The sequence below is a fragment of the Octopus bimaculoides genome, chromosome 4 (assembly GCF_046866305.1).
Source record: "Octopus bimaculoides isolate indiv1 chromosome 4, ASM4686630v1, whole genome shotgun sequence".
Lineage (NCBI taxonomy): Eukaryota > Metazoa > Mollusca > Cephalopoda > Octopoda > Octopodidae > Octopus > Octopus bimaculoides.
In genome coordinates this window covers 96,981,278-96,996,859 of record NC_142931.1, presented here as the reverse complement: position 1 = coordinate 96,996,859, position 15,582 = coordinate 96,981,278, and the positions used below count along the sequence as shown (strand labels likewise).

At 37.2% G+C, this 15,582-nt stretch overlaps 1 protein-coding gene and 1 long non-coding RNA gene across 4 annotated transcripts; one reads left to right on the top strand and one right to left on the bottom strand.

Annotated features, from left to right (window-relative positions):
* Positions 1 to 2,367: 2,367 nt before the first annotated feature.
* Positions 2,368 to 13,543, bottom strand: LOC106870909 (large ribosomal subunit protein eL19). Its single transcript, XM_014917142.1, has 5 exons — positions 13,461 to 13,543; positions 11,686 to 11,792; positions 9,625 to 9,868; positions 7,199 to 7,309; positions 2,368 to 2,531 (listed from the first exon to the last, which is right to left on the bottom strand). Exons 1-5 carry the CDS (start codon positions 13,463 to 13,465, stop codon positions 2,408 to 2,410), a joined length of 591 nt encoding a protein of 196 aa, XP_014772628.1. The 5' UTR covers positions 13,466 to 13,543; the 3' UTR covers positions 2,368 to 2,407.
* LOC128247609 (uncharacterized) lies at positions 11,841 to 15,237 on the top strand. 3 transcript variants are annotated; one of them, XR_016241615.1, is made up of 2 exons: positions 11,841 to 12,052; positions 14,059 to 15,237. It is a non-coding gene; the product is annotated as an uncharacterized LOC128247609 (long non-coding RNA). The 3 variants fall into 3 exon arrangements; XR_016241614.1 differs by lacking the exon at positions 11,841 to 12,052 and adding an exon at positions 12,119 to 12,468; XR_008263980.2 differs by lacking the exon at positions 11,841 to 12,052 and adding an exon at positions 13,646 to 13,887.
* Positions 15,238 to 15,582: the final 345 nt, after the last annotated feature.

The following is a 15,582-nucleotide window of genomic DNA, read 5'->3' as shown; positions in this document are numbered from 1 at the left end:
GCATATAAGAAATTAAATCAACTCAAAAAATGAATTACTAAGTTGATTTTGGTGGTACTTGAAATCAGAAACATTATTGGAAATTTTAAACAATGCAAACAACCAGAACAAATATCACCAGACACGTCTGGTACAATAACTCTACTAGACCAGTTCTGGAATTTTATCTATCCTAAAAAGATGCAATGTTGGTTTACCTCAAAAGTACTGGAATATCCACAATGCATTTTTAACTGATGAGAGAAGTTGTCCGATTGTACTCAAAAAGGAAGTAGACAATCAGACCTTCCTTCAACAGTAGAACTTTCTTTTTTTATTATCATCACTGCCTTAGCGAAGGCGGAGGTATTGTTTTTATTCGTGCTTGTTTGTTTGTCCATGGACAAGATATCTCAAAAACCGCTGGATGGATTCGGATAAAGCTTTCAGGGAGGCTTGGTCTCGTGACTGGCACGAACTTATTAGATTTTGGGATTGATCTGGTACCGGACAAGGATTCTGGATTATTTTTCCTGACTTTTTACTTAATTTTTGAGAGCGGTCAGTTAACTTTTAGTATTCTCGATTGTGAGAGCAGCCCAGTTTATTTCAGATATTCTCATTTTAAAAATCATCTCTGGCTAATCGTTGAGATAACATTGGTGCTGTCTTGACAGAGGTTTGCACTCTCTGAGTGCTCGTTATTATTATCCAAATGCCTACACACTTAACTTTCAAATAGAACTAGTCCATCTGAGTGTGGATATTTGTACTCAAAACCAAAACGAATTCTTCAGTGGTAACACTCCAACTATAGCTGAGACAAAAGCTGTAATAAATGGAAGCCTGAGAGTATGCGTGGAAGGATCTGTCTGAAAACAAAAACAGTCGCTAAAAGAGGCTGGATGTGACTGGCAACCATGCAACCAATGGAAAGCTACGAATCAAGGATACATTTCCATTGAACATTAACTGAAAAGAAACCAATCACCACCCAATGCAATATAGAACTACAATCGTCATCATCAACATCCGTTTTCCATGCTGGCATGGGTTAGACTGGAATTGGTAAGCCATGGAGCTGTACCAAGTTCCAGTCTGATTTTGGCTTGGTTTCTAAGGCTAGACGTTCATCCTAACGCCAACCATCCCAAAAGTGTAATGGGTGCCTTTCATGCCTCACTGGCACTGTCCACAACTAGTTTCACTTGGCCTGGTGGCTCTTTCCAAGCACAACAAACTGCCAAAGGTTTCAGTCATTTGTCATTGCCTCAGTGTTCTTCCTGGGTACACTACTTCCACAGGTTCTCTCCAGTTAGAGATCAGTACTTCATTACACAGCTGTCCTTGTCCATAGGACTATCAGTGCAGTCTTCTCTCTTGCACACCACATTTGATGCATCTTATGCCCAATTTTTATCTCAAGATGCTAACCTTGTCATACATGCACATCTAATGAAGCATAGTCGCTTCATTTCCTTCAAGATTTTGCATATCCTCTGCAGTCACAGCCCAGGTTTCACTGCTGTGTAGTATGGCTATTTAATACAGACCTCATACAATCAGCCTTTCACTCTTAAGGAGAGGCCCTTTGTTACCAAGGTAACTCGCTAAACTTTGCCCAGCCCCTCTCAGAGAATCCCCCTCCCGTTGACTTGTCCACCTAGATAACAGAAGCTATCTACTACTATAAAGTATTCATCTGGGCATTTGATGAAGTCTATTTTCTGTACATTCCAAATGTTTATTGTACCAATACATCTCCAACACACAAATACTTTCTCCAATAATCTGATATTGCTGCACCTCTTGTCCATAGCTTGCATCAGGTACACCCTATGGAGTTTCTACCTACACCTTTTCTACACATTGATCAGTACCATCTCCCTGATGGGATCTGTAATTTTTTCTACAAAGATTTTGGTCTTTGCTAAATTAACTCTAAGGACCTTTCATTCCAGACCTTGGTTCCACACCTGAAATTTCTTCTCTAGTGCTGGTAGTGATTTAACTATAAGGTCATCAGAATAGAGGAGCTCCCATGGGGCAACCCAACTTAAATTCCTGTTATTGTCTGGTGGACTATCATGAACAAAGAGAGGTTGAGGAACAATCTCTGGGGAACTACTCATACACTGAATTCATTAGCTTTACTTGTTGCCAACCCTTACCTTACTAACAGCTTCCCTGTACATGGCTTGTACAGTTCTCATCAACCATTCATCTATCCCAAGCTGCCACATTAACCACTAGATAAGGGATAGCAGCTGTATGTGGACAACAGTCCCATTCCATGATATTCCCTTCTAGTGGAGTCCAGTAAATATGACCAACTGTCAACATTCCATAGTACCTACTTATAATCGGATGAGTTAAAAACAAAATCAGTTTGGAAACAAAGAGTTTTAATTTTTTACATTGTATGTATTTATTTCTTCAAGGCATCTTCTTCACGATAAGCCTTAATCAAATCTGCCTTCTTCTGAGCAATACGCTCTTCACGGCGTTTACGTGCTTCTTTGACCTTTGTCCTGCGAGCTTCGGCTTGGTCACTGCAAGGAAACAGATATAAATTAGAATACATCAGACTAAAGAACATACAGAAAAACAGAACATAAGGAGAATGAATTAATCTGACAAGCAATTCTAAATTTGGACTTTTATCAGATTAATTAATAACTTTGTAGGAAAATAAGCAAAGAAGATGGTTTTGTTGCAGAGTTAAGAGGTTACAAATTCACATTTTCTCTATATCTCTTAGCTAGCAAATAAATCAAACCATTTTTTCCAGACTCACTACATTGGGAGGAAATTTTTCATAATATACAATATTTATATTCATCAGGATGTAAATGAGAACAACTGCCAAACTAGGTACTATCAATTAATACAGAAATAAATCACATACAATTGTTATATTGATACTGTAGTATTATTGATATCATAATCTTTTTGTTCCGATGATAAAACAGGGACTCATTTCTAATATACAAATTTGTCTGATCCAACTATCATCACCTCAAAACCAGCATTACACATCACAATTATTAAACCACTTTAGTTTTCAAAAATTTGTTACAATTTGGCAAATGTTCACCAAAAGAGAAAACTATACTATTCATGTCTATCTTTTAGAAATCCTAAAAACACCTCACAGGAATTTACAATATCTTATAAAGAAGCAACATAACATTTATGTAGAAGACTTACTTTTGCTTTCTAAAGTTTTATATGTATGTGTGCATGTGTAAATGTATGTGTGTGTATGTGTGTATGTGTGTGTATATATATATACACACACACACACATACATACAGGTTATCCCAAAAGTCACTTACAGGTTTCAATTTTTGATAACTTCCTTAACTCCACAAATAAATGCATGAAATTTTGATATGATATAAAGGACATAATGGAAATTAATATGCAGAAGTTAAATTTTGCAATTTTGCAACACCACTACATCACATATGAAAAATGACAACGCTGAAATGGCAGCCATTTTCAGCTTCACATGCCCGTACTCTTTCCAAAACTTGCACCATAACACCCCAAAGAGTTTCAGACCCCACTTCTCTGCTTTCTCTATATTGATGTTCTCCTTCAGTTGAACCAGGGTCTCCAGTTTGTTGACGTAAACCCTCTTTCAGGTATCCCTACAAGAAAAAATCCAGGCTGGCCAGTTGACATTGCCATAGCGGGAGATTATTCTCTCTCTAAAGCACAGCCATAGCAACTACATTGTTGCGATACGAGCAGTTGCCCCAGCTTGCTGGAACCATATGTGAGGTCTACTTTGAATAGCCGGATGCAAAATAGTTTCAACAAACCGGAGATCCTGGTGCAACTGAAGGAGAACATCAATAGAGAAATCAGATAAGTGGGGTCTGAAACTCTTGAGGGTGTTATGGCATAAGTTTTAGAAAGAGCATGGGCATGCGAAGCCAAAAATGGCTGTCATTTTTTATATATGTAGTGGTGTTGCAAAATTTGACTTGTACATGCTAATTTCCATTATGTCCTCAATATTGTGAAGTTAATGGAGTTATTAAAAGTTGAAACCCGTAATTGACTTCTAGCATACCCTGATGTATGTGTGTGTGTGTGTGTATATAAATAATATATCTGCGGATATATTCCTGGAATTAGCGCGCCAAAACGAAGACTTTTGAACTTTACCATTAAGCTGTAATTAGCAGAACCATATGCACGTGCACCCATGGTGGTGGGCAACTATGTATACGATTCTGATAATTGCTGCTACATTACAAATCAGGCTGATGAGGAATAGACAAATGGTAAGAATTTGTTAAATCCGAAACCTGGTTCCTGTTTAATAATGATTTTTTTAGGTGATTTTAAATGTCTTGCCCGCTCACGTTTTTGGTATGCTGCTATATTTCATGTTGAGAACTTTTTAGGTCTTAATAGACACAAAATGTGATCTATTTCTAGCGCATTAATTGTCCACGTTAGTGGTCGACGTTATTTTTAAAATGTACCTTAATCCCTTGAGATTGCAGATAATATTTCTGAATCTCTTTGATTCTTTAAATGTGCTGGCCCCCTGATAATTAATCGATATTAATTGAGCCTGCCGTATGTCGACCCAATAGAGGGACCAGCTATCCGAGTTGATAGTACCAGGGTAGATAAAGCAATTAAGAGTATGAAGACCGGGAAAGCCCCCGGCCCATCAGGAATCACTGCAGAGATGCTCAAAATATCTGGCAGTGTTGGCTATAGCCTAGTCACCCGTATTACGAACCAGGTGATACACGAAGGAGTCATACCCAATGACTGGTGTAGCAGCATCATAGTCAACTGCTACAAAGGTAAAGGTGACGCTTTAGATACAAATAATTAGAGGCATCAAGCTGTTAGATCAGGTTATGAAAGTTACAGAGAGGGTCATAGCCCAACTAATTAGGGAGCGAATCAATTTAGATGAGATGCAGTTTGGGTTCGTGCACTACTGATGCCTTATTTCTAGTGAGACAGTTGCAGGAGAAATACCTAGCTAAGGATAAACCTCTGTACCTGGCTTTCGTTGACATGGAGAAAGCCTTTGACAGGGTCCCCCAATCCCTTATCTGGTGGTCAATGAGGAAACTTGGGATAGAAGAATGGTTAGTGAGAGCTGTGCGAACCATGTACAGAGATGCTGCCAGTAAGGTGAGGGTTGGAAATGAGTACAGCAATGAATTCCGGGTAGAGGTAGGGGTCCACCAAGGTTCCGTCTTCAGCCCCCTCTTATTTACCATAGTCCTCCAGGCAATCACAGAGGAGTTCAAGACAGGTTGCCCCTGGGAGCTCCTCTATGCTGATGACCTTGCCCTAATTGCGGAGTCACTATCAGAACTAGAGGAGAAGTTTCAGGTGTGGAAGCAAGGTCTAGAATTGAAGGGCCTTAGAGTCAACCTAGCTAAAACCAAAATCCTAATAAGTAGGAAGGTAGATAAAACACAAACCCCTTCAGGTAGATGGCCCTGCTCAGTATGTAGAGAAGGAGTAGGTAGTAACTCTATGAGATGTACCCGGTGCAAGCTATGGACACATAAGAGGTGCAGCAACATCAAAGGCAGGTTAACTAGCTAGTTAGTTTTTGTTTGTGGCAGATGTTCAGGTGCAATAAAGACTGCAAACAAACAGGAAATAACTTCTATCTCATTCCAGGGTGAAAAACTAGAGGTAGTCGATAGCTTCCGCTATCTGGGCGACCAAGTTAGTAGTGGGGGTGGGTGCGCTGAAAGTGTAGCTGCTAGAATAAGAATAGCCTGGGCAAAGTTTAGAGAGCTCTTACCCCTGCTGGCGACAAAGGGACTCTCACTCAGAGTAAAAGGCAGACTGTATGACGCATGCGTACGAACAACCATGCTACATGGCAGTGAAACATGGGCTGTAACTGCTGAGGACATACGTAAGCTCGCAAGGAATGAAGCCAGTATGCTCCGTTGGATGTGTAATGTTAATGTGAATACCCGTCAGAGTGTAAGTATCTTGAGAGAAAAGCTGAACATTAGAAGCATCAGTTGTGGCGTACAAGAGAGACGATTGCGCTGGTATGGACATGTGGTGAGAATGGAGGAGGATAGCTGCGTGAAAAAGTGCCACACCCTAACAGTTGAGGGCACCCGTGGAAGAGGTAGGCCCAGGAAGACCTGGGCTGAGGTGGTGAGGCAAGACCTTCGTACATTGGGCCTCACGGAGGCGATGACTACTGACCGAGACGTTTGGAAATGTGCTGTGCGTGAGAAGACCCGGCAAGCCAAGTAAGATCGTTGCCAGTGCCCCTGGACTGGTTCTTGTGCGGGTGGCACATGAGATGCACCATTTTGAGCGTGGCTGTTGCCAGTACCGCCTGACTGGCTCCTGTAGGATTTTCGAGCGAGATCGTTGCCAGTGCCCCTGGACTGGCTTGTGCGGGTGGCACATAAAAGACACCATTTCGAGCGTGGCCGTTTTCGTGCGGGTGACACGTAAAAGCACCCACTACACTCTCTGAGTGGTTGGCGTTAGGAAGGGCATCCAGCTGTAGAAACTCTGCCAAATCAGACTGGAGCCTGGTGTTGCCATCCGGTTTCACCAGTCCTCAGTCAAATCGTCCAACCCATGCTAGCATGGAAAGCGGACGTTAAACGATGATGATGATGATTAATTAATGACTAATTACCAGATCTTATAATTGTATATATATATATATATATATATATATATATATAAGGGAGCTTATCTAGTGATTTTAGAAAGCTTGAGGGAAAAAATATGAAATAATGAGCGTTGTTTCCATTTATATAAGGAACTAAATTCAACCCTATTTAAAGCTACTCCAGTCATTGCTCAAGAAATGTAGAGAAATACATTTTCCAATGTGTTCTACTGTTCTTGAGACAAGACCATCAAATCTGAAGACTTTATTCTTCAATACATCAGAATCTCCCATCCCACATTTACTAGTGATCAATAATAATAAAGATCATCTGGAAATCAGTTGTAGATTAATTTTTAAATACTTCATGTGAAACAGTTTCCTCATCTATGAACAATATTTCTCCCCAGTCAAGCAGTATAGGCTCTACACAACTTTATATATTACAGTACTTCACTTGTGCCAACCCAAAAACCATTCTTATTACATGTTTATCTCACTTGGTCTGACACTCATAGATAATGAAGTAAGAGTTGTGATATAGAAAATATTAAGTAAACAAAAACTCACCTGAGCAATTTAGTTCTCTGTTTCTCAGCCTTCTTCTTGTGAATGTATTCCATTAATACACGCTTATTCTTGAAGATGTTACCTTTGCACTTCAAATAAAGATCATGGTATCTGAAAGAAAATACAATTGCTCACTCAGTTCAAAACCATTGATACACATCTAAATGACATTTACCATATTACTTAAGAGAGAAAATATTAAGATTTACTAACAATGAAATAACATAGGATTCATCACACAAATCAGATTACTGTTTCACCCCTTCACTGCCATCAAGTTGACTGTATTTCATGTTTTAACAAATAAATATTAGAGGTGGGGGTCAGTAAAATAACTATCATTATTAAACTGATTTAAATAGAAACATTGTAGCATCATTGTTTTATAACAGTAGTGTTACATGTATTTTGCATGACACTGTATATGATCTATTCTAATGATCATTAGATGAAGACTATTTAGCATAGCTGCCTTTTCAGTGTAGCCAAAATCATCTTCTCTAACTCAAGGGATCTTTCTGATTTGGCAGGTGCCACTTGTTTTCTTAATGAAACACTTTCAAACTTGGGACACTGGTAGAATGTGTCACATAAAACATCTTTTACTCTTAAGTGTTATTGAGAAAATTTTATCTTTTTAAAGTTATTTTGTGTTAAAATTGTCGTATTTCGGTAAAAACAATTACTGCTGTGGAATGTAAACATGTTCTAGCGGTGTAATGGGATCTTTTCCCTTGAATAAAATTAGTGTCGTTGTTTGTCAACAACAACTATCGGCGGTACTGTTATTTATATCGTTCGTGCGTTTGTACTGGTTTTAGCATTAGGGTTTTAGAGTTAGGGTTAGGAGTATTTTTGCCAAATTTGGTTAAAAGGTTTGTGGCGGTGTATTGAACAGATTTTCACCAAATATGGCAAAAATACTCATAACCCTAACCCTAACGCACAAACGATGTCATAAATAACAGTACTGCCGATTGTTGTTGTTGACAAACGGCACTAATTTTATTCAAAGGAAAAGATTCCATTACACCACACGTTTTCTTGACAATCCATAGCAGTAATTGTTTTCACCTCAATAGGCGTCAGTGATTGATTGAAATTACCGAAATACAACAATTTTTTTTACATGAAATAACTTCAAATACAAAAATTTTTATCTATTCTATAACACAAAATAACACAAAGTTTGAAAGTGTTTTGGTAGAAACACACAAAATAAAACAAATAAAAAGTGGCGCCCACCAAATCAGAAAGATCCAACTCAAGACTTTATTTGGAGAATTAGCAAGTATCTGATCCCAGTTAAAATACCTTTCAGTCAAAGCTAGAACAAAGAAATTCAGGGAATCTGCTGACAGTAAAGAAATATTCCATCTCTTCATCACTAAATCAAGAGTTGAGAATATTAAAAGAAACTGTTATAGCAAACCCAAAAAGTGTTGCAGGCAAGGGAGCTTTGAGGACATAATATGATCATGTGATTTCCTGTTCTCTACAGCAGGCAGTTTTATGGCCTACACTAGTGAAGGTCAAAAAAACCACTTGCAGATTCCAGTTTTCTTTCATTTATAATGTTTTTTTCATTAACTGCAATAAAACAGACTAAACACTCTTTTTCATACATCATAATACAAGAGTAAAGTGAAAGTATTTTATATAGAAGATATTTTTCTGGGATTTCCATACACATAGTTATAGATGCACATTATTACATAATGTATAAGTTCTTGTTAGCATTCATAATACCATGTACAAAACATAAAGGGTATTTTAAGGAAAGGTTAATATACATCAATATTACATTAGAATCATTCTCATCTTTTGATTTACTTCTTGTCACTAGAGAGGCCATGCAGACTCCCTATCACCAGTTTTTTCCCTTCCCCATCCCATCCACCATCTCCTGAGCAGTCCTAATAGTCTCTCTACAGCGAGAAACCTGTTCTGGTGTGGTTCCTTCTCTTATATTTCAACCCTCATCTCCCAGCATAAAGATGCCTGTTTCTCTTGGTTCATCATCTTGCAAACTGATTGACAACCTCAGTAATGCTAGTGGCACCCAGTACATGCCATTAAGTGGTTACTGCTAGGAAGGGCATGTATCCATAGAAAATAAGTGAGGTAGGCAGGAGAGCATGATGCAACCTTAAAACCTTTATCCAACAACTTTATCCTATCCTACAACCAACTGACCAACATTGGCAGTTTGAATTTGCTTATAACATTTTCTTAGCAAACAAGGATGCAACTTGTTAAGGACCAGGCCCTCTTTTTAGTTTGGCTAATCCACCCCCAATACATAGAAAATATAAACCTTTTACCAAACATCTGTATATAGCAATCTTATCACCTACAATCTGAGATAATTTGTGAAATTAATTTACCACAGCAACATGCATTGTTAAACTTTAGTAATAACTTACAAGTGCTTGTCTATTTTCTTAGATTCTCTGTATTTCTTTAGAAGTCGCCGTAACACACGCTGACGTCGAATCCAAAGAATTTTTTGAGGCATTCGAGCATTGGCAGTACCCTTCCTTTTACCAGGACCCATATGCCTTCCCTTTCTTCGAGCAATCTTGTTCTTCCTGACACGGGCACGGGAATGGACACGCACGGGTTTGCGGATAATTAAACCATCTTTGACTAACTTCCTGATATTTTGCCCTGCAATAAGATACAAAATCAGTAATTATTTTATTTCACAACAAAATGTACAATTATGTGTTAAATGACTTTTGCTACTTCTACAGATGAACCACGTCTAACATTGCCAGCTGTACACCAATCATGCCACTTCCAATATCTCCTAAGATGAGAAAGTGTCAATCCTTCCTTACTCTGTAACCATCAATATCCATAGTAAAATCTACAAGAGACTTGCTCTTCAATGTCCTCTCCCTCAATAAAGCAAGTTTAGCATGAGATTACCATAACAAATATACTTCTTTGACACTGGACTCTGATGTATAATAATGCCCCACACTTTTCCTCCTTAACATTCTGTATGACATAATCCACACAGCTGTCAGTCCTATACCACCTGCATTGAACCAGCCTTAGTTATGAACTCAGATTTTTAAAAAAATACTTCAATACTTTTCTGTATTATTTATCTGCTTAAATTTTGCAATTTTTTTCAGTTTATTTTTCTGGAAACTTTCTTTGGAAAATGGCTAGTGACAACTGGAGTTAATCACTGAATTAATAGCAGATAAGGCTTTAGCTCTGATAATCAGAGCAATGTATTTCTTCTATGTACATTCATAGAACCAGTAAGAAAACTCAATGTTTAGCTTCAAACCATCCAATTTTTCAGTAAATGACTTGGGACTAAATATTGTTTGGAGAATGGTCAGAAACTGAACTGTCTGCAAGGTCCAAAAATGTCTTGAGGACTCGGTATAAAGTTTGTTGAGTTTTTTTATTTTTTTTTATTTTTTCCCATTGACTTTTGGTCAATATGGATGCCTAACAAACTAATTTGTATGAACAAAGAGGAGCTGTTGAAATTATGCCTATATATTGAAATTTTTGCATGCATGTGTTTGTTGTCCCTGATCAAACAAAGAACCTATAATTTTATAATGAATAAGCTGCAAAAGTGTCAGAGAAAACTCTGGGGATGAAAATATTGTTAAAACCCAGAAATAAAATGTAAGTTAACATATTGTCAAACAGTACATATAACAAATTGTCATGCACTGAGAACTTCAAAATTCTTTCCTAACATTAATTTACCTCAAACTAAACTCACAAAATTATAAATTACAACCACTATCACTTTTAGTATCTAAAGGAGTCTTGTTAAATTTCTTCCAACCAGTTTTTCAAATTCTCACCAGATTATTTTCAAATCAGTTAGTTTTGCAGACAAAAGGCACACTGATTTTTTTCTTCCACCCCCACCCCACAAGAAATTTAAGTTTTCAGCAGTTAAAATTATGCAATTTTAGCCAATTAGCAATTTTCATTTGGCAGAGTATCTTTTGTACTGATAACAACACAAACGTTTCAACATGCTAGAAATAGCAGCCAAACCTTCCTTAAACTACCTCCCATATGTAAAAAAAAACAAAGATGAAACACTGTACCTTGCTTGAGGAAGGTGGTTTAAGTATTGGTTGAGTGTTACAATTAACATTTAAACTGAAGTCAATTTATGACCCTCAAAATTGTAAACAACGCTTAAGCACCACTCCATGTAAAGTTTTGAGTTGATCTCTAAGTCAATAGAGATCACCACACACAATATACCACCAAACGGATACTGTCAATTGGCCAAAATTAGTTAACTTGAAATGCTATTAACTTAATAATTTTTGTAAAAAAAATTAATGTGATTTTCATTATCAGCATGCGAAACTACATCAGAACTACATTTTTGCAAAATAATCTAGTGAAAATTTGAAAAACAAAGTAGTTGAAAGAAATTCAAGATTCCCCAAAAGTATCAAATCTCTTTAAAAAAAAAAAATTCTTACTCGAGTTGGCATTGGCTATTTCACTAGTTTCATTAGGATCAAGCCACACTTTATTCCGGCCACATTTAAGAACAGCAGCTGCAAGCCGCTTTTGTAGTCGCAAGTTACTAAAAATATAAAATGGATGAAATTGTAAGACACAAAATTTCAGAAATTTTAATAGCAAAATTCCAAGTATACGTAATCTTAGACAAATGAAAATGCAAAATATAACACCTATGCGCATGTAAATTAATACATAATCATTAACGATAGTTGTTCTTTAAAAGCACTATCTTACAGGAGGACAAAAGAAGAAATGAGATTGCAAGAAAAATCATTCTTTACACAAACGATAAAGTTGCCAATTTTTCTGTATTTATGCCAGGTATTTATATACAATTTGGTACTATTCAAGAACAGTGTTCCCGGTGCGCGCACTCGCACAAGCGAGTCGTGACTTGTCGATCCCACGACTACCTAGCGCGAGTGCGCAGAAATAGATGCGACTACAACGAATATCTAGCGCGAATGCGCAAAACATGTATGAGGGTTTTTTTTTTTAAACAAAGTAAATAATCTTTTTTAAACAAAGTTTCGCCTATTTTTATCCTCTATCCCATCCTCCGCTATATTTGCGCTTGCACATCATAGATTCATCTATTTCTACGATGTGCCGAAGTCCACCAATTTGGTAGGAGTTACGCAAAACAATTACTTGTAATGGTCCCTCATGTAGATATCATTGAACAACCAGTACATTTTGAAAGAACAACTTTTTAATGGACTCTTTACCAAAAACAGGTAGTGTATAATTTATTTACTTTGTTTAAATAAATTATTTACGTAAATAGCACTCGCGCTAAGTAGTCGTAGAATCGACTAGCCACGACTCGCTAGCCCGGATGCGCAAGTGTGCGCACCGGGACCGCTCTTCTTGAATAGTACCCTGTATTTTTGTGTATAACCCTTTTTGTTAAAAATTAGGTTAATAAAATATGGGGAGTTTTTTTATACATGGATAGTATTATAATCCCATACAAAACCTTTTTCCAAATTTTAAGCCCCAAAAATTAGGGGATTCCTTATATACGTTAAAATATGGTATTTATGTCAATACATGTGTAACCTCACACACACACACGTTTAGTATTATACAAGAGATTTCTGTACATTCTAAAAAAAAGTTTTCCACAATGAGGGCAAAATGGGTGAACTTGTAAAAAATTTACCAAAAGGGTTCAATAGGAAGCCAATGCTGAAGCTGTTATTCAAGACATTTTAAATATACACGTGTAGGTATGATTGATTGATGAGATAGAGGTAGATATAGATACTGCTGTATGAGAGGCAGAGTTGATCATCTACATGAAAAAATATTTTATTTGCTTTTTCAACTTTACCACAAATATTAAATTTATGTTCAATACAATGGTATTTTCAAAAATAGAAGTTTGGTTTTAAATATTTTCTATAACTAAAGAGGGTTTTATTAGTTTCTTACCAAAAAAGTGAAATAATAAATTGTTTTACTTAAAATAAGTAAATAATATAATTAATGCAGTCAGGCTAAAGTAGTATGAAGAAGCATGCTTGATTTTGTCAGACATTTTAACATCGTGGCAGAGAGACGACCACATGTATACATATTAACTATGGCTAAATTACCAACGGAACATGTCATATTTTCAGTGAATGTGTTACTTAAGATATCTAATATGATAAATAAACGATTATTGAAAGGTTATTCAATATAGATAATGGATTTAAACTTAAATGCTTAGAGACAAACTCACCTCATGTCTGCAGACTGTAACACAGATGGAGTAAGAGAGTGATATAGCACGCTTCCGGCAAACAACTAATTAGAGAAGAAATAGTTCCTGAATATTATAGATATTTCTGAGATATAAATCAAAACAAACTCATATGGATTTAAACTAAACTTTAGATAAAATATTGAAAACTAATTACAACAAGTATATTTCGTTTATAAATGAAGAAATAGCTATTTAATAGTACTAAATCTACACCACAAACTTCCGGTCTACTGCAGCAATAGCGCTAGAACAGAAATGACCGAAAGAATTTTTTTTTCATGTCCTAAGAACAAAAATACATAATTTTTAAAATATATTTTCGGCAGCCTTTCATTTCATAAACATAAGGTGTCGAACTGAAAATGAAGCCGGGAATGTACAAAGATAAACGTGGCTACAATGAGTAAGTGAAACGAATAAGGAAATAATTAAACATCTCTGATTTCATTACTAAGTGGCATCATTTACTTAACTTATAAAGGTTGCATTGTTAAGCATAAAACATTTCTTATAAAAATAATACATGTTACAGTTATTTATAAATTTCTCTTTCGAAATATATGTTTACTTTTAGGCACCAAATTAGGATGTGAAGCCGCTGCCCACGCAACCAACTTGTCCTCCTTGTCACCGAAGGTCATCCTAAAACTTGACCCAAGGAATACATTCAACTCCGTCAGCCGCGATGCTGTCCTCAGCTCAGTAAGAGAGAAGGTTCCACAACTCTACCGCTTTGCATGGCAGGCTTATCGGTGACCAAATCATCACCTCTACCTTAGATGTCCAACAGGGCGACCCACTCGGGTCTATTCGCACTGGGCATTGATGACATCACCAAGATGAGGGGGGAGTCGAGCTAGACCTCAACGTCTGGTATCTCGATGACGCTTGTTTGGTGGGGGAACCTCCAGACAGGGTTCTGGCCATTGCAAACAAGATGGTTGAGGAGCTTGGTTGTCAGGGTCTCCAAATAAACAGCTCCAAATGTGAGCTCTGGATCCTCAATATCAACAAACTATAGACCTATTTACAGAGTTCTTCCCTTCCATTGCAGTTCCTCCCTCATCTATTTGGTGCTCCTTAGGAGCCCCAATTATTGACCTTGCCTTTGAGTCTATCTTCCAGTAGAAGGTGGCTGCTTTAGAGCAATTGCTGAAGAATATAGAAGCAATCGAACCCCATCAAGGTTTCTTCATACTTAGAAATTACCTTTCGTTTCCTAAGCTTCTATATTTTTGCTCAGTCAGCTGCTCTCACCGATTCCCTTCTTACCTCCAACACTTCGACAACCTAATCTTTGAGAGACTCGAATGCTTGGTCAATGTCAGGCTCTCTCCAACATCCCACGATCAGGCTGCATTGCCCAAGCAAGTTGGGGGTCTTGGTCTTTGAAAGTGTTTGTCCCTCTCTCTCCTCTGCTTCCTTTCTTCCACTTACACCTGCTCCACCCTGGTGAGCAACATCCTCTCCTCTCCAACATGGACCAGTACCAACAGGGAGTTGGATGAAGCTCTCCAACACTGGAGTGAATTGGGCATGTCTGATCCTGTCGGAGTCAGAGAGCTTGGGACAACAAGCAGATAGGAGTTTCCAAACGTTTAATGTCAAGAAAATTGCCACATTCATTCTTATGTAGGTTCTTATGTTTTTTTTCTTAACTTTTTTGAGCTTTCAACTTCCAATTTATTTGTAATGTTTTTTTAAAAAGATGTTATCTTTCTACAACATGCAAGTAAATCAGTAATTACATCCATTTATTCTCCATTTTCTTCTACTTGTTTTACCCTCTCTATTAATAATCTTAATAATCCTAAACAGATACAAATGACTTAACCATTATATGATACAAATTCAACCAGTGGAATACTTTGGATTATATGATCCCTAATCAGGACTTCCTCGAATTAACTACATATATATATATCAGCTTCGTCATATCACAGCGTTCAATATCTCATTGCGTTTGGCCCTACAGCCTTTTAATGTTGTTTTCACTGTCTTATTTTTCCTGTCTTGGTTTGTGTTTGCTACCTTGGAATCCTCTGTTTAGTGGGTTAATCCACTACTCAGGAAGAGCTATTCTAAGAGCGCGTTCTGC

What these genes read in the sequence shown, in the direction of transcription:
- LOC106870909 (XM_014917142.1), bottom strand. An exon ending in AATAGCCAATGCCAACTCGA is followed by an intron (nt 9,869 to 11,685) that starts GTAAGAATTTTT and finishes ATCTTATTGCAG; the next exon opens with GGCAAAATATCAGGAAGTTA. An exon ending in CAGAGAACTAAATTGCTCAG is followed by an intron (nt 2,532 to 7,198) that starts GTGAGTTTTTGT and finishes GTTTCCTTGCAG; the next exon opens with TGACCAAGCCGAAGCTCGCA.